General features: G+C 39.5%; 1 protein-coding gene across 1 annotated transcript in view; it reads left to right on the forward strand.

Moving 5' to 3' along the window:
• The window catches only part of SLC35F1 (solute carrier family 35 member F1), a 251,330-nt gene that overhangs the window by 217,202 nt on the left and 14,388 nt on the right, over nt 1-19,740 (forward strand). Inside the window, exons 5-7 of the mRNA XM_055811114.1 lie at nt 782-938; nt 5,462-5,514; nt 11,322-11,476. Of these exons, the coding sequence (XP_055667089.1) occupies nt 782-938; nt 5,462-5,514; nt 11,322-11,476 (365 nt within the window). The remainder of the gene's footprint in view (nt 1-781; nt 939-5,461; nt 5,515-11,321; nt 11,477-19,740) is intronic.

The following is a 19,740-nucleotide window of genomic DNA, read 5'->3' on the forward strand; positions in this document are numbered from 1 at the left end:
ACAAAGCCAGGGCCTCGGTTTTCAAGCTGGAACTTGATCTTGATCAAATCTCCCTGCAACCCTCCCCACCATCCAATAATAAAAGTCTCCAAGACTTAAAAAGATTTCAAACAGTCTTGCATAATGCAATGTTTTAGCAATTATATATGCCTGGAGGTACTGAAAATATATCTTGGTGTTCATTGCATGCCTTAGGTACTGCTATGTTAATTGAACCTCTTTTAAAAATCTGTCGTTATCATCACCCTCTGTCTACGCCCCATCCTTCCTCCTCTCTTTCTTGTCAAACAGCTTCATGTGAGAATGAGGTCAGTATTGGGGTTGTAATATTTCTTCACTTATTTCACAGGTACATGGAATTTTTCAGTTGGTTTCGCATCTAAATACTGGACATGTTTTAGACTGGTTGGGTTTCAAGATGAGATGAAAACTGCTCTGTGTAGCCCAGTCACATTCTATCTGAAAAAAAAAAAAAAAAGTAATAATAAAATAAAAAGTATTAATTGCTTTATTGTTTTTACAGTATTTCAGATTCTTTCAGGTTCCCTTATCTACAGCAAGGATGATGCTGTCCCTTTACCTCTGCTAGATTTTGCTGGGATATTTATTGAATGAAAACTGTTAAAATGACAGAATATTTTTGTTCTGCTTATTAACGGCTTATTATTATACGGGCTACTTAGTGACTGAGGGTTGAAATCTGTAGGGAAGAACTTGCAATGGTTCTAGGCCAAAGATGGTTGTTCTGAGATATTCTGATTTTTCCCATCTTTATTCCTAGGTGAAAATAAACTGATAGGGGATCTCTTAGTACTGGGTGGAGCAACGCTATACGGCATCTCGAATGTTTGTGAGGAGTATATCGTCCGAAATCTGAGTCGAGTGGAATTCCTGGGCATGATCGGACTCTTTGGCTCCTTCTTCAGTGGAATTCAGCTGTAAGTGAGCAGATTTGAGCCCCAAGGTCATTCAAATAAGTGCAGCTGTGGCCTTCATTGAGGTAGTGTAACCCTCTCTTTGAAGGTAGCCGTTTCCTGTGGAGAGTAGGTGTCCTCTGATTCTGGAATTTGCGTTGGTTTTCCTATTTCACATTGGTGGATTTGAATAGTAACACAAATTTGTACCGCAGTGCTCTCCTTCAAGGCATGGTGTCCTTGAGTAGTCACATGGGGAGGGAGGAGTAGAAGACACATTCGACCATCTTGTTGCTGGAAGGCAAGTGGATACTTCATGTTGGTCTGATCGGTGAATAACAAAATCTACAGCTCCCGCTGTTCTGTTTCATAGTTTTAAAAAGTCACTTAGCTTTCTAAACAGGTAGAAAACATGTCCAGTTATAAGTTATTTTACAGATAGGCTCGTTCTGTGTAACTAAAATATGATATGGCAGAAATAATGGGAAAGCCTTTAAGAAACTGGCCTTTTCGCTTCAAAATATTTAGTACTCAGGTGATTGTCTCATGCATTTCAGGAACTACCGTGGCCTGTCTATATCCACAGGTACCTAATGAGCATCTCACCTGCAAGCCTAAGAGTTGGAAAGTAGCTTCCAGTGTTGTAATACTGTGACTGATGAAAGTGTAGTAAAAGTCACCATGGAAGGTTGCAGATTCGTCACTGGTGCTTGTCACACAGTATAATTCTGGATCATTAGTCAAAATCAGGTTGGTTCCCCGCACATCTGAGCTACTCAGCTTCTAAGAACAGAGACTGATCAAAACAATGACCCATCAATTCCCCCTTAATTAGTTCTATTTCTTTAGCCAGAAAGCTTATTATGTTTATGTGGGATCTGAACATGTGACTTAAAATGTTTTACATTAACTGGTTGGCACACGAGTAGTTCCTTTTATAAAATATAGAATTCAGGAGCACGTAAATGTGCCTACTATCTTTGGCTAAAGCATTTTTGTTACCTATGGTGTTCACAGTAGATAGGTACAAACTGATTCTGCGGGCATCAAAGCAGTGCCTTTGTCTTGCTCCGCATGTGTAAACTGTCATGTACATGTCTCGTACTCCTGAATTTAATTATAGTGCCATTACCCTCTCTTGACCCAAGCAGTTAGGCACAATTCAGGGTCTGTGAGTAGTTGTTTTGCTGGGGAGAAGAAGGTGTTGCTGGAGCAAGGCATCTTTGTATACAGGGGACACAACTGGAAGGGCTAATAATGTTTCTGCTACTTGATTCCATGAAGCAATTCAGCATTTTCTTACCTTTTCCTGTAATGAAGAGCAGACATCACATAGTTATGTGTTCACAGAAGTTTAATCTAACTAAATATACCAATTGTTTCAAAGAGAAGCCAGCTCCCCATATTAAAATTAAAGACTCTTTCTTTGAAACACTATTGGCCACTTCCATGCAATATAGCACCTTTAGGTCCTGTACACTAATGTAGCCTGAAGAAGGAATTTTTCAGCAGTAGGGCCATTTCCCAGCATTCTGGACACAGCACTGGTCAAAGTTTGGTTGGCATCCACAAAGTGATTGAAGATGGGGAACACGTGTGCTAATACCACTGGAGGTGTAAGTCTCATATTCATAGGATTTACAGGGAGCAGTACAATTCTGAAGAAGGGAAAACACTGGTGTGTAGGACTATGCTGAACATACAGAACAGTACCCACAAGTGGATGTGCCCCTTATTGACATGCACTGATCTCAAAATAATATAGTAGCAAAAAGCTGTGGTAATTGCCTTTTATTTTATGTGTAATTGCCAATATATAAATATGTGTTGATGATTCATGTTAGTTCATGCTTCAGCTCTAGTACAGGGCTTTATCTCCAAGAGGATGTTCAAGAAGTAGGCTGTTGTTTTCTAGAACAGTTTAGCAAGAGTGCTTAATATTAGACTGTAACATAAAATAAACCCAGATAATGCCTGTTGGACAGCAAATGAAGGGCTAAGGTGTCAGGGCAAACAGTGAAGTAAAGAGTTGGCTAAGTATCCGGCCATGGTGGAAAGAGAAGTTTAGTGGGTTGGATGGGATTAAAGCAGAGAGGAATTGTATATCAAAACAAGAGAAGAAATTAGTTGACAAGAGTTGGGGAAATAGCTACTACCCAGCAAATGAAGATAATGCTGTCTGGTGGAATCATATAACCATGGAATAACCTTCTTTGTAATGGAACCCTGGAGGTCGTCTGGTTCAAGCTCCTACTCAAAGCTAACTTCAAAGTTATGTCAGGTTGCTCAGGAACTTGTACAGTTGACTTATTATCTCCAAGAATTGAAACGCTAGTCCTGCTGGGCAACCTATTCCAGTGTTTGACCAATATTTTTTTCTTTATATCTAATCAGTTTCCCATTGCAACTTGTGTCCATTGTTACTCATCCTTTTGTTGTGCACCTCCACGAAAAGTCTGACTTTTTTCTGTAACCACCCATTAGGTAAAGCAGCAAATTTATTGTCCCATCCTCCTCCCCAGCTTAGCCTTCTCTTCCTCACACTGAACAAGCGCTGGTGTTTCAGCACCTCCTCTTACATCAGGTGCCCCAGCTGCCTGACCGTTGTGACAGAGCTCAGTTGTACTCCAGTTTGTCGATGTGTCTTATTCTGGCCAGGCCAAAATTGGATACAGTACTCCAGCTGCTGTCTCACAAATCGTGTCCTTCAACTTGGTGGCCAGACTCTTACTAACAGAGCCCAGGATGCTGTTGGCCGTCTCTGCTGAAGGACATATTGCTGACTTACATTCAGGATTTTGTCCAGCAGGACTCCAAGGTTTAATTCTAAAAAGCAGCTTTCTGTCCAGTCAGCTCCCAGCCCATACTGTTGCATGTGGTTATTCCACCCCAGGTGCAGGAATTCAGATTTACTTTTCTTGAACTTCACGAGGTTTCTCTTGGCCCTTTTCTTCAGACTACCTTGTGTTGGAAACTTTGCTAAAGTCAAGGTATGTTACACCTCATCCTTTCATCCATTCCCTCTCCTTTATTTACTGAGCCAGTCATCTCATCATAGAAGGCAGTCAGTTTGGTCAGATATGGTTTGCTCTTGAGAAGTCTATGCTGGCTTTTTCCAATCATGTCCTCATTTCCTGCAAATGGCTTCTAGAAGATTTGCTTCATAATCTTCCCAAAGGTTAGCATAAGGCTGTCGGCTATAGTTTTTGCTCTTTTTGAAACTGGATGTTGCATTTGTCTCTTTTCAGTCATCAGTGACCTCCTCCAGTCACCACAGCCTTTCAAAGATCATTGTGGTTCCTATTCTTCAGTGACTCTGGCATCACTAAATGGCAACTTCTGACAAAGTTGGTTTTGCCCCCCTTTGTTTCGCAGGTCATAATGAATCACAGACCACAGCATATTGTTTTATGCTTATTTTGTATCAGATAGGCAATACTATGAAAGCAATGTTCCTGCATTACATTTATATCAAAATTCATTTGCCAGAACAAGAGACATTGCAGTTTGTTTTCATGATATTCTTCAGGAATTACTGATAAAAGAGACATATGCCTTATGCATGCAAAGACACTTATAATTTAGTTATTTTGCAGACAAAATAATCTTATTATTCTGTACACAGTATTAAATTTGCCACACATCAGCAGCAAGAAAATTAGAATTTCCAGGATGCAACTTTCTAGACCAGATTAATGTGGAAGTCATTCAGTTCCTGCAGTTTTACTATTATGCTTGCTCTTCCACATGCCACCTTTTGTACTAGGTACTTTGTTTTTCAATCTGTGTAATGTCATGTTATATACTTGTTTAAAATATTGTCCAGACTAGCATGCAGAGTTCTGCACAGCAGGAGTTATATGGAAATCACAGATCAGAGGGTGATTAGCTAAGTGAAGACCTAGCTGGTGAGATACCTAATCTCCAAGGGTATGTTTGCCTGGAATGGGAAGAGCTGACTTGTTGACACCTTAAAATTTTCAGGACCTGGAATTTTGATGCTAATGTACAATGCAATACTTATACAATGTTGAAAGTGGACTTTTGCAGCTTGTCCCATCCTTTGTTTTGTGACTTTCATTGCTGTGACTATTTGATCTCTCACCGTGTAACTAATCACAGTATTCTTTCTCCCCAAAGCCAGACTGTAACACCTATTTATTTGACACTGCAGAGCTGCTCTGAAGGGTCAATAACTCAGATACCTCATTAATCATTAAAATTCAAAAGCTTTCAGAATATTAAGTCAGAAGAGTACAAGAGGATTGAACATATAGGGGGTGAGCACTTTGGTATATGGAGAGCTGGAAATAAACCAGCGGAAATTGTACCTATCATGTCTGATTACTGCCCTGAAGATCGTTCAGATTCACAGGCACAGGGATGATGCCAGAGTGGATTAGCAAAGTCTGATTGCATTTGGTTCCTACAGAGATTTTTTGTTATAAGGTTATTCATGTTGTTGTGTCCAGCATTTGAATTGAATGGGTAGCGGTGATTTAACTTCTGTTCTCTTCCATGAAATTTTGCCTTCTCTTCTCTTATAGGGCAATCATGGAACACAAAGAGCTGTTGAAAGTTCCCTGGGATTGGCAAATAGGTAAGAAAAGACTTTACCTCATTGAAGATAGTTGCTGAAGGAAGCGTGGAGACAAGCAATGTTTGGGGAGGCAGGCACAAATTTTCACAGGAGCCAATGTTTGTGACTTTGCCGCCAGTTACTGCCAAAGGTTGAACTCCATACCTCGACCTTTCTTAAATGATCTGTCCTTCCATTGCCATATTATGCTTTCCTTGCGCCATTAGGTTAAGCATATGAATGCCATAAGATAATTATTCAGACAGCCGTGAAGTAAAACAATAATGGGGTTCCAGTTCTAAGATTCAATGCAACACTGGGACAAATTAATGAGGTAGTCATTAAGAGCCAAACCTTTTCAATGAATGCCAAAGAAAGAAAATGGAACCTAACATAAAAAAACACAACCAAACCCAAAAACGTACTTGCAGTGCATATTATAGCCTCATAAACTCATTTCCGAGGGGAGCATTTCTGTATACAAATGGTTAATTGCTTTCCAAGTAGTCTTGGTGGAGCATAGCAGATGTGTCTTTTAGACAAGTTTAGGTAGCATTGTGCACAATGAAGCTTTTATGGTGTTTTGCGATGCAGTGGATTGCATTTTCCCATTTCAATTTGGAAGCTGAGTTTATGATCTAAGACTCCCTTCTAATTAGTCCGACAAATTATTTGCCTTAAAAGCAAAACAACATTTTGCAGAGCCCCTGTAATCACTCTTTTACTATTTATGACAATAGAAGAAATAAAAGAATACTAATAGTGTAGAGCTGATGTACTTAGCAGGGGATTCAAGCTTTGGCAAACCATTGACAATAGCTTGTTGCTTAGTTTCAGAATGAGCATCAAAATGATAGCTCAGAGGTGTGCAAAGGCAACTGGTTATGTAGGGAATCCCAGAGGACAGGTGATAGAAGTTCTGGAATACACTGTGTTTTCCTTAATTCAGAATTTCTTCTCATCATTATAAACCTTAATAAAGGCAGCGCGTCTTTCGCAAAACACTGCATGCACTTAAAAGTCTTGGACATTTGACGGTTGAGCTGTAAAGCTAAATGACAAGTCAATTTAAAGTATCCATGGAGAAACATACTCAACTGCATACTATAAGTGTATTGGCCTTCTTTAATCTGAGATAATTAGCATAATTGCATCAGTATTTGTTTATACTTCATAATAAGGAGCTCAGGGACATAATTAATCTGGTACTGATGGAACTAGCAGTGGTCATAGTGAATTATCTACTACCCATGTAAATGTCATACATGCTACCATGGGAGTTCTGTTGTAACTCAGTATTGGTGAAACGCGCTATTAAAATAAAGTCTTACTTGGTCTGTCGTGCCATTAAAATGTCATTGAAAGTTAGTCGCTAATTCTGAAGAGTCCCTATATGAGTCTCCTCATAAAGAGGAGATCATCTCATCTTAGCAAGAGCATCATAGATATGTACTTGTTGTGTTAGAGCAATCATTGGAAATGCAGTGTAGTTGAACACGGATCAAATGGTGACAGTTATGTGTAGTTCTGTGTTCTTCCCTGGCTTACACTGCACTCGGTGTGCTTTCAATTGCATTGGCAGTGATACAAGGTTGTCAAGTAGTGATTGACAAATCTGTGCCAGGGTGTTCACAGCCTTGTCCTGAATAGTTATCAGCTGTGACAGACTCAAACCTACAGTCCAGCAGAGTTAAATCATCAGCCCTCTGAATGGTAGTGATAAAGTCACAGCAGGCAACCTAATAAATATCTCAGTGTGGCCTGTTGCCATCTGCCATAATTGTGCTATTAAGAATGGATTAGCTACCTTTCAACTGATGTAAAATGCAAGTGATTTTTTAATATAAAGATCTAAAGCCAATCTGTTATGTCTATCATGTTTAAAACAGGCTGTGGCCCTCCTGGTTCTAATTTTGGAAATTCCCCCGATACATAGCATCATCTTAGTACACTTAGTATAAATCAGTGTAGCTCTGTTTGAATCCTTGAAGGTTTAAGTATTAATACTTACAGGCAACCTGACTGAAAGGAGAATCATTATACTGTTCTGAGTGAACGGTTTCATATGAGACTGTGACAGGTTTTGTAGAGTGATAGATTAAATAACAACAAACAAACTAACATCAGTTTTATTTAAGCGAAAAGCCATTTGAATCTCCAAGGAAGTGTCCTTTGTTACAGAGGGTTTGAATATTTCTGAATGGTCTTTATTCCAAGAAGACAGTATTAAAATCATAACAAATTCAGTTTCATCCCAATGGAATGATAGCTGTTGGAGTAAAAACACAAAGGCTAAAACATGCAACATTCAACCAGCATGCTCAGGAGCTAAAGGCAGAAGTTCCAAAGGCATGTTAGTCCTAGTGGTACTGGGGCTACTTTAGAGCAGTCCCTGGGGGCAGATCCTGCCCATCTGTATGAAGATGCCTAGTCTTAAGAGAAGTGGGGAAATACTGAAGGACTGGGACTTGTTCAGCCTGTAGAAGAGAATCACAGAATGGTCAGGGTTGGAAGTGACCTCTGGAGATCATCAAGTCCAACCCCCTGCTAAAGCAGGTTCTCCTAGAGCAGGTTGCATAGAATTACGTCTAGGTGGGTTTTGAATGTTTCCAGAGGAAACTCCAAAACCTCTCTGGGCAGCCTGTTCGAAGGCTCTGTCACCCTTGAAGTAAAGTTCTTCCTCATATTCAGATGGAACTTCCTGTGCTGTAGTTTGTGTCTGTTGCCCCTTGTCCTGTTGCTGGGCACCACTGAAAAGAGCCTGGCCCCGTCCTCTTGGCAGTTGCCCTTAAGATATTTGTTGACATTGGTAAGATCCTCTCTGAGTCTTCTCCAGGCTGAACAGCCCCAGCTCTCTCAGCCTTTCCTCACAGGGGTGATGCTCCAGTCCTCTAATCATCTTCATAGCCCTCCACTAGACCCTCTCCAGTAGTTCTGTGTCTTTCTTAAGAGAGAGGTGGCTTTGAGGAGTTACCTACAGGGAGGTTATCAAAAGGACAGAGCCAAGGTCTTCACAACAGAGCATGGCAGGGGAGTGAGAGGCGACAGGCAGAAGCTGAAATGAGAGTGAATTCAGACTGGATAAAAGGAAAATCTTCACACTGAGGACAGGCAGGCAGTGGAGTAGGTTTCCCAAAGAGGTTGTGTAGTTCTCATCCTCAGAGGGTTCAAGACCAGGCTGGGAAAAGTCCTGAGCAACTTGGTCTGGTTTTGAGCAAGGTTTGAACTAGAGACCTGTGAGTTCCTTTCCAGCTTGAATCACCCCACAATCCTATGAGCCTAAGTGCCCAGTTCAGACACTTATGAGGCATTCACACCTAACCAGGCAGAACTGGTGACCTTACCCATCAGGGTGTACACTGACAGACAAGATGGGATTCCTTCCACCAGCTTTACATACCTGGGATGTGGACATCTGATTTATATAAATAGACTCTCTTTATCATCAGCATCAATAAACAGGCATGGCACAAATCCTACTATACTAAAGGTGGTGTCTTAAAGAGGCTGATCTTAAGAGATTGTCATATGCACCCTTACATTTCCCAGTCTCTTCATTGACCACCAACCCTCAGTATGTGTCCAGAGTTAGGTGGAATGAATCCCACCCACGGCTGCCTTCATGCATGTTAAGCCTTCAGTTAGGACAATGCCAGCACATGTGAAAGCAAACAGTTAGGATGATGAACTTCTCAGGGTTTAACACAGACCAGCTGATCAGCAGGTTGTTACAAAAGCACCTCCTGACTTGCCAGGTTGCTTCCTTCCAGTACCTGCTACAGGCAGTTGGTGCTGGTGACCCAGTGCCTGGTTAGATGTGGATCCCGGCACCTGCGACTGCAGCACTAGTGGCGATTCCCAAGGCTGCCATTTGCGCTGCAGGGGTACCCAAAGAAACTGAGGCCCAAGCCTTTGACTTAAAACATATTTTTAATCAGAAGACTGGCCCTCTAAGAGGCAATATCTGAAAATCATATGATGTTATTTCCAGTTTGTTTTTTGTCACCACTAAATGCCATCCAGCTGGTGAGTATTACATGTATTTTAAGGTGTAAATGAAATGCTACTTTACAATCACCTCTGATAGGACAGCTACAGTTTAAGCAATTTTCCACTGTAACTGGAATGCCCTTTGGAAAAGCAGCCTGTGAAAGGTATGAAGTTGGCTGCCGAAGAATGTGAACACCAAGGCAATACCATAAAATTGTGCTGTCAATTGAGAGCAGAACCCAGCAAAGCACCCGGATATGTGTGGTAAATCCAAACTCAGAGGGCCTCAGTGGACCAGCTGGTGATTTGCAGACTGTACTTTGAGAATGCTGACTTTGGGTCCAGAATGACTTTTGCGCCTGACTTGTTCTTGATTGAAACCTGGAAGAAAAGCTGTTGTAATGCTCATGTATGCAAACAGTTTCTCATTGACAAAAACTACACTGCATTTGATGCAATCATTTACCTACTACGTAAGAGTTGCAGTTTGCATAAAGTGATTCTTTCAGGTGCTGCCTAAGACTGATTCTGTTGTTACCCATATGCAATGCATATACCCATATACAATACCTTAAAAATCTGTTACCGGTTAGTAAAAGCAGTTCTTCTCAATATTATCCATATTCTGAATATAAATTCCAATTCATTATCATGCCATAACAATTGATATACGGACACTGACATATTGTGACTGCTGTGTTTGTTTCGGATTGATGTACCCTTCCATTCAGATGCTTCCAAGGGACTCAAACTGTCACAGCTGATCTTGTCCTTTAGATAGCTTTCCTAAAGAGTTGTTAACTAAGTGGGTTCACAAACAGATACAAAACATACAGGCTCCTCCCACCTTCTAATTCTTTTCAGGACTCGGGCAATCAGATTTTCTGCAAGTTTTAGTCAACAACAACATGCTCTGAAGAGCTGGTGTGAATCTAAATTTAGGCTCGTGCGCATATCAGCTGGGAATTCTGCAGCATACCGCAGCCTAAGAAGTATCATTTACATGAGAGCAGATGAGTGAAGTGTTTGCTGGTTTTTTAACTTCATATTGATTAATTTGCCTTGGGATTTATCAAGTAATAATTGAAGCAATGAATTTTTTCCTAGTAAGTTATTTAGGTTTTTAAATTAAATTAGATTTTTACTGTAATGTATTTTTATTATATTAGCATCTAACAATCCAATTTGTGTAAGGCACTCTGTAAACATGTAGCAAGAAAGAGTCTCAACTCCAGAAAGCTTTATTAAAGAAGGCAGACAAAAAGGGGCAGAAGAAGAGAGGTGCAAAACTGTGAAGCAATTTGTCAGGTTTGTTGGTAAAATAGGACTAGGACCTCTATCACCTGAGTGCTGTCCTCATGCGTTCATCCATTGGCTCATTAACTCCTCTGCAAATAGTGTTGCGTTCATTTTGTGGGTCCATTCCCAGGAAGCTATTGTGTGCTCTATCCCATTCAGATGAACTCAGGTGGTGTTGGAGACATTCGGCTCCTTAAGAGACTAGATTTGAGGTATCTGAATGCATCATTTAATCCAAATTTATGTTGGACTTGAGGTATGCACTTATAAGACACCGATTTAAAACAGTGCTGATATTATGGGGACCACAGAGGAAAGACCTCCTGCTCACTGCGGATATGATTTTCACTGGTTTTCTTATATATTTAGAATTATGGTTTTAGTCTCTCTCTATATATGTGTGTGTACCTTAATAATTTGATCCCATGTTTCTTTGAAAAAGCATTATTCTTTTCTAAAAACACAGCCTTTTTCCTCCCAATGCGAGCCATTTCTGCAGGCTATGAAAGGTCACTTTGCTTCTTGTTTCTCTTCTGCAGGTTTGTTGTATGTTGGCTTTAGTGCCTGTATGTTTGGCCTCTACAGCTTTATGCCAGTGGTCATAAAGAAAACCAGTGCTACAGCCGTCAACCTCTCCCTCCTCACGGCTGACCTCTACAGCCTTTTCTGTGGATTATTCCTCTTCCACTACAAGGTATGTGGAAATGAGAGATGTGTTTGGGTAGCAGCAGTATGCCTGAAGAAACATCAATGCAGAACAATGAAACAAAACAACCCTCCAAACTTTGTTAGATCTACACCGTAAAAGAGCAGATTTTTTTATTTTTAATACTTCAGGCTTCCCACACCAAAACCAATTCTATTTTATGATTTGTAGTTTTTAAAGAGAGCTCATTTTGGTCTTGTTGTTACTAGTTTTAAGATTTGAGTACCTGTTGGTCAGAAACTGTTTCACTAATTTAATTTTATTTATCAGAGATAACTTTCAACAGCTGTAACCAGACCCAGGGTGGCAGCATAAAGGGAAAGGCTTTTCCAAAAATCCCATAGACTTTTTTGCCCGGGAACAAGGTGTTTCATTCATACTGATTCTGAATTTATAGTTTGTCCATGAATTAAACCTTTCTTGTTAGCTAAACCAATGGCTTGCCTGGTAGTGTAAATGCCAAAATATACAGCAGATTTGTGTTGACGTTAAACTTTTACCTCTCAGGTCCTCTAATATTTAAAACATTGTGTTGTACAGGCACACATTTGCTCTCCAGTTACAAGGAATGGCACTTCATTATTCACAAGTATCCCCCACAGTGTCCATCATATGAAAGTAGCATCAAGGTGCTGGAGGTGATTGCTTTGTACCATCATTTATTCATAAAAGAAGGTTACTTGATAGCTAAAATAGTGGCCCAAAGGAGTGTTAGATAAATGAAAGCATTAAAATTCTGAATAGCTAACCAACTCAAATCAGACTTTGTGATACTAATGGTACCTGAATTAATCTGAACAAGACAGTGAAAATTCAAAGCTTCAGTCTAACACAAAATTGTTCCTTGCTATTGCATTTTGGTTTGGTTTTATGGCTTTAAGAATTTTGCAGACAGAAGAAAAGCAAGTATAGCAACAAAAATTTGACTGAGAACACAATGTAGAGGTCGCATAATTTTCAACCTCATTGATGCCCTCTTTTTCTACAGTAAGTGCATGTCAGCCCTCAACCCCGGTGGCACCCTGGCCTCCCCTTAAGACCTGTTCTGAAAAAATGCTCAGGAAGGGAAGGCTCAGAACTGGAAGGTTTCTTGGTTGAAAGCAAGGCCTCATCATCTGTGCTGATACACTGGTTGAGTTCCACCTCTGATGTAGCTGGTGGTCCCTTCTGCCCCTTACTCATCTGATTAGAAAACTGAAAATCTCATTCTCCTATGGTTAACTGTATCATGCAGTATTCTTCATAAACTCTTACCGAACTCTTACTTCAGCCTGTTTAGGTTTTTTACCTCCACTGCTTTGCTTGGGAGACTGTTACTCTAACAATTACAAACCTTCTTATTTCTAGCATAAATTTACTTGTGGCTCGTTTTGTCCCACTCATTTTTCTGCCAAGAGTATCACTTAGTATGAAGAATGCCCCTGTCTCCGTAGCATTTTACTCCATTAGTACATTAACAGACAACAGTCATACCCTCTCTCAGCCCCTAGTTTACTAATCAGAGCAAGCCCTTCTCTGCACCTCATCTGGTTGGATTTCATCCTTCATGAGATTGTCCCTTCAACCTGAGAAGTAGGAAAGGTCCCTCCAGCACCTGGTGCAATGCTCTTGTCTCTCCATTTCTCCAGAAAGCCTGTTACCCCATAGATGGTAAAACTGTATTTACATTTTTCATCACTGCTTTTCCTTTGTGGTTTGTACTCAGCCTGCAATCTGTATAACTCATGTGTGTCTCTCCTTTGTTCTTCCCAGCTGAAGTGCTGATGAGGAGATGACCTTTGTCAGGGATTTCTGGAAGGGCCTTTACTTGAAATGTAGCATCAGTTTCCCAAGCTGTCAGTGTCTCCTTTCATACCCTTCAAACTTAGGTTGCAGAACAAATTTGAAAAGAGAGACTATATTCAGAGATCATCTAGATTTAAAAACCCACTTAGTTATCTGCTTATTTCTTTAGTTATCGTGGTTTTATCCTTAGTCAGATCACCTCCTCCTTTTCTTTGTGGTTTACTATCTGCTATCATTTTATATGAGGAATTAGAACTGTGAAATGTGCGACTTGCACTCAATAATGAAGTCTAATATGTTAACATTAAATGATCTAAATTAATTCCCCTCCTAAGACTGTGTACACTTGCTTGTTTTCCAGCTTCTAAAAAGCTGTTTCATTCCCAGCCCAGCTGTATGTCTCCATCAGATATGCAGCTCCTTCTGCTTCTGGCTGCACTGGCCAATGGGCACAGCCCCACTTCTCTGGGAAGCAAATGGTTTTATGCTGAATTAGGATCAACTGAGTGGTTTAGTGCCCCTTGCAGAATATAATTTTATGAGGCTTTCAAGAAACAGTTATGATTTTTGCCCTGTGCTGCTACTTTTATCACCAGACAGGTTTATTGCACCTATAGGAGTAAATCTATGAAAATCCATGGAAACTGCAGGAAATGAGTTTAACTGTGCTTTAGAGCCTCTGAGACCAAACTAAGAAGAAGATTGTGTTTGAAGTATTTTGATTCGTTAGCATTTCATTTTTTTACAATACAGACTTGCAACATCATGATATGCAGGACAGTGAGTTTATAAACAGCTGCACTTATATTCTTACCCCGTATGCAGGTATCTTTGTAGTGCATTGAACGGTTCCCAGGCCCATAGAAGCTACAAAGAAATACAGTATGTTTGACACAGCTCTGGTGATATACTTGCAGTTAAATATGTTAATTGTTCAAGGTGTTATTGTATTAAAATGTAATGATTTATGACTTTCATTTTTTTCATATAGTCATAGATTGATGACTAGACTGTAGTGCGTCATTCTTAAAATTATCTGTACCCTTCAAATAAAAGTTCTCCTTTTAGTTCTTCTGTAATCAGTAATTGATTCCAAATATTCCAGTGGATGGGGAACTGTGTCTGGCCTCTTTGGTGGCTGAATGTTGGCCACTGTCATAGCATTTAAGTATACAACTCTGTATCTTCAATCCTTTTTTTAAAAATTTCACCATATTGATACATTTTATAAAATTTTTATATTTTAAATTTTCCTAGATATCTTTTCTCATTTCACCTTCTTCTTAAGCACTATTATGTCCTGCTTTGAAAAACAAAGGCCATCAGTCCTAAAACTTAACTAATTATCATCATCATCATCATCATCATCATTGTTGTTGTTGTTACGTTATCCTCTACTATCATATTCATCTTAACCTCTTGTCTTTCAAACTCATCTTTTGATTTGAACTTTGCCTTGATTTCTTTGTTCCATGAACCTCAGTGGTCCAGGAGTACAAAAGCCAGCCTGCATAAAGCTCTGTCCCACCCCACACAGTCAGGAGCCCCCAGTGCCCTGGCCCCAGCGCAGGGAATGAGCCTGTGCAGCAGAGCCAAGGGGCTCCTGCTCCTGCGCTGGCTGGTTTCACCCATGCTTTCTGTAGATAGGCATGACGGTAAACAGCTTTGGAACCAGACAGTAGGATATGATACAAGTGCGAGATGTGCTTTGTAGAGGGATGTCTAGGCATAGCATGGAGGAAGTTTAATGTTCTGAGTAACAGGACTGTCCTTGCCCTGTCAGAGCCCGTGATAGCCATTCTTTGTCATGGATACACTGACACCAGTAGTGCTGGGAAATAAAGGGCCAGCTCTCTGGGTGTATAGGGTTGGAACTTTTGTATAACTTCAGCTGGGTTTTGCTTAGGAGGTATTCTTTTTTACATTTTATTCTCAGCCTTAGCTTTATTTTTATGTGATTTTTTTAAACTTCATACTTTTCATTTGAAAGCCGTATGTTGTGCTTTAGTCATTCAAGCAAATTGAGTTCTCACTAAATAATCTAAGCAGTTTATTTTATGTTTTCCACCAGCTAGAGCATGCATACTGATTGTGTTCTGCACCAGCAGGTCGAGTCACACCATATTATATCATTACCTAGCAAGCCAAGTACAATCAATTATATTCTGCCTTGGAAAATTCATTCATTATTTTATCCAAGACGCAGCTATAAAAATGCAGACTTTCTAGATAGAGTAGCAATTTCCAAATGAAGAAAATGCATATATTTCATAATAAATTAAGGAAGTCATATATCATGATTCAGAATGGTGGACAGTGTCTGTGACAAAGGACTTGGATACACAGATAAACATGATCCTCAAAACCTTTTAGCACCAAAAGTGTGAAATAATGCTAGCTGAAACCTCACTTGCTGACACTTACTGATGTTTCTAAAAATGACTTTTCCTTGCTAATTCTAACAGCAGAGTCCCACCAATGGAAGGGTGCAGATAACCGTCTTCCCATTACATCAAAAAAAAGAGTCACGTAGGAGTCTAGGTGTGTCTTTGGTCACACTTGAATATATATTCCTGTGACAGAAAAGGCCACATCTGCTCACCCTTTGTCTGAGGGTGCAGGATGCTGTACACTAAAAGTGCTGTGAAGTAAAAATACAAAAAAGTATAGAAGCTGGAAAATTAAATGACTCTTACAAGATGTTGCACAGTCTGACAGTAGATTTTTAACAACACAGCACAGATATGGCAGCTTTGTGAAAATACTGCATTGTTAAAAGGATATCTCTTCCTTTCACAGTGTTATCTTGCAATAGTTTCATTAGTTACAAAGCATGAATAGTGAAACATGAATACTCACTGTTTTGGAGATGTCAAAAAGAGCATAAAAGATGCGGCATTTGTATTGCAGAAGTTACAATGAAAGCTTCAATATCGATTAGATTTCTTCAGACACTAGCTTATCATAAATTTCAAGTCTTGTAGATTGTTTTCAAAGCTTTTAGCTTGGGATTTTTTTTTAATTTTTTTTTGGGGGGGGGTTGTCACATGTTAAAAGACTGCTCACAACACAACTGGTTAGGAGTTTTGTATCAAAATACGTTTTTGTTGGAAATGCCTAGTTATCAAAACAGCAATGCAAAGTGAAAACCTCCTGTTTTCAGTATGCTCCCAAGGAAACACAAGCCGGCAATTCTCAGTCCCCGACTGTTGTTTTGCCCATTCATCTATGAGGTTGCAGCAGCACACATTTTCCAATGTTTTCAGATCTCAGTTGGAAGATCTCGGGCACAAGAAAACATGAGTTACACAGCTCATGGATTCTGTAAGCCAGAGAACAAATCTCAGTTCTGCATTAGGCAGCCCAGAACCCCAAGAAGGAGCTTTTAAGGCTTCCAGACATCTGCCATGGAGATAATCCTGACAGCTGCAGTAGCAGTTGCCAGAATTTCTGGCAAGCATACTTTATTTTAGGAACAGGTATAGGTGTTTTATAATAGAAGCAAATGCAGGATTTCTGTTCTTGAAAGAGCTTCAGTTTCTATTTTGCATCTCAGTTTAGAATTTTTTTCTTTTCTTTAATTATGGAACAATAATTTGGTTTCCTAACCAGAAACTAGTTCATAATTACAGCAAGAGAACAGCCAGGAGCTGATCTACCTACCTATGCATGGGTTTATATTCCCTTAAATATGTAATTTAGATTTCTTAATATTCTTAGTGAATGCCTGCTTGACAGGGTTTACTGACAACAGCACTGTTCTGTGCCTTGCTACTCCACACCTGGTTGTCACCTCATAGTATGTTTTTTGGGGTTTTTTATCAATGATCATCTGGTCATAACATTTCTTTTCTTTCTCCGCTTCTCCCTCCCTATCGTGTGTAACTTTTTAATCAAAAAGGGGTTTTTTTATTAAAAAAGACATGTCATGGTATCACGTCTTCCTGCATAGCTTAAGTGTTAAAATGTTAAAAATTTTGTTTGCAATTTCAAAAGAGCTTTTTGGTTTGACATGGTTATACTCTTTTTAAATATGTGCATAAGGTAGGTAGGCAGGTAAAGTTTCGTTTGTGTAAAAGGTGTTTGAAGCCAGTTGAAACTCATGTAATCACTAAACAGAACCAATTTCAGACTGAAGTAAGGAGTAGTTTGTACTGACAGACCGACCAGTCAGGGGGAAAAAAGCACCACTGTGTGACTGAGTTCTGCCTTTGGTCATATTGAACAGCAAATTGCCTAATTGATATTGGCTCCCCAAAAGAAAACATGAAATGAAAAAAGAATGTAAATGTTAATTGTAGTAAATAAATGCGTAAACTCAGCCTGTTCACAGACAGTCCCCGGAGAAAGAAAAGAGACAGTATACCTGCCTGTGTAATCTACTTAATTGGATGGTCAGACTTGCTTGCAATGAACCACTTAAGTGCTCTGACCTACAAGGCACTGGGAAAGTGGTTTACTTACCTTATAGTGAGAAGTTGTTATTTTTCAAACAAAATCATGAACAAAGGTTTTAAGTCCTCACATGGAACTTATTAGATTCTTCTGTTGTTTTGGGTTTTTTTATAAAACCCAAAAAGGAACCACAGGACTGTAAGTTCCCATTTCTCTGTATGGATGATGTTATGCTGAGGGTCAGTATTGCTTTCAGTTATTATGAAATACTCCTTCTTCAGTGTCTTCAACAAAGAATCATCTTTGGAGAATGAGTTGAATATAGATATATGAACAGGAATATATTTTGACTTCTTGAAGAAGTTAATTCACTTCACTGTCATGGGACCTGAATTTTCACCACCTTGCAGAATATAGAGTCCATCATCCCTCAGTCTTCACTGCTTTCTTAGCAGGGGTAGATAAGGGGGAGCAGTGTTTAGGGAGCTAGTGTGCAATGGTTAGGGAATTGCGGGGCGGGTCTGTAATTCAGGATGCTGCTTCATTTTGTATGTAATTTGAAGTCACTGCTGACCACAGTCAGAAAGGCTATAACACTAGTCTCTTGTGTACCCACCTCTGCCCCTGTACTCAACAATGCTCCAGACACAAGCACTACAGCAGCCAAATGAGGCAGCAACATCGTACTGGTGGAAAATGCAACGATATCCTTATGTTTAGCATAAGGCTCCCAGCCATCAGTCATTTTCATTTGAAGTTAATATTTGGATATTCGTTCTTTCTTATATTGTGTTTCAATATAAGGAAAATGTTGTTCAAAGATCTCTTAAATATACCACAGAGTACATTATGAAGTTTAATTCTTGCATTCTGAAGGAAATAAACAGTGTTTTGAAAAAAGGAGTGAAAAGTCATGTGGAAGGTAAAGGTGAAGTGCTTTAAAATTCTTACCAAATATGAAAGTGCAGTCATATTAGCAGAAATCTTCCTGTTATTGGAAATAATTAACTCCAGAATGATAAATCTTCAACAAAAGTGTATGGGTTGTAAAGGTGCTCGTGAGCATGGGCTGAAAAAGGAAATTTGGGGAGTTGAGCAATACAAATAAACAACAGAGAACAAGCAAGTTTTTGGATGAACTGCAGAAAGCAAAAAATACTGTAATAAACGCTGCCTTTTTCTTTATTACAAGGAAAAGTGAAGACAAGAAAAGATAACAAAGACATTCTCCTATTGAAAGAGCTGGATCTTACCAACAACGTAATTTTTCTAAGTGATACTCAATGAATACGAAAACAAAGACCAAGAGGCCAAGTTTCATAACTACTGCGGGGGGGGGATAGTCAATGAGAACCTCAGCATTTCCCAAGTCAAGCATACTTTTGAAGACAAGGGAGTACGATGAATGTGTCACGCTACATACTTTGGCAATAATTTGCAACCCAAGGGAGATAACAAACAAACAAAAAAAAGTCATGAATTAGCAAAGCAGCAGCTGCATTCAAAAGCTTAAATGTTACTGAAAATGTTCGATTTTCAAATTGCGATTCTTCAAATTAAATGCTATTTCCACCTTAGCATATGGAAACAGAGGCTAGAAGTCCCCTAGAGATGTAGACAGAATAGTCTTTGAAAGCAAACGGTAAGGGTTAAATGCAATAGCTGCATTATAAAATTGGAGATTTCTTATGGAATTGAGTAAGTCCTTGTTTCCTGAAGTTACCAGAAAAGAAGGTAGAGTATTTAGGATGTGTGTTAAGAGTTATGCCTGGCCATCCACATAGTCCATGAGCAACTGGGAAGAAACATAGGTAAAATTGGAAATTAATTAATTTTTCTGTTTTGATTAACTAAGTAGATTGAAGTGCTTACTCCAGTTATGCCTCCTACCAGCCAAATCAATGATATACAGGGTTAAAGCATCCGAATTACATTCTATTTCCTACCAAAATGAAGGAATGGGTCAACAGGCAGACATAACGTCACTCAGAGGACATCACTTCTACATGCTTTCAATCTAAGCAGTAAGGTATTTTATTAACTGCTAAGAAGTCTTCAAAAAGCCTCTTCTT

This window comes from Falco peregrinus, chromosome 7 (genome assembly GCF_023634155.1).
Source record: "Falco peregrinus isolate bFalPer1 chromosome 7, bFalPer1.pri, whole genome shotgun sequence".
Classification (NCBI taxonomy): domain Eukaryota; kingdom Metazoa; phylum Chordata; class Aves; order Falconiformes; family Falconidae; genus Falco; species Falco peregrinus.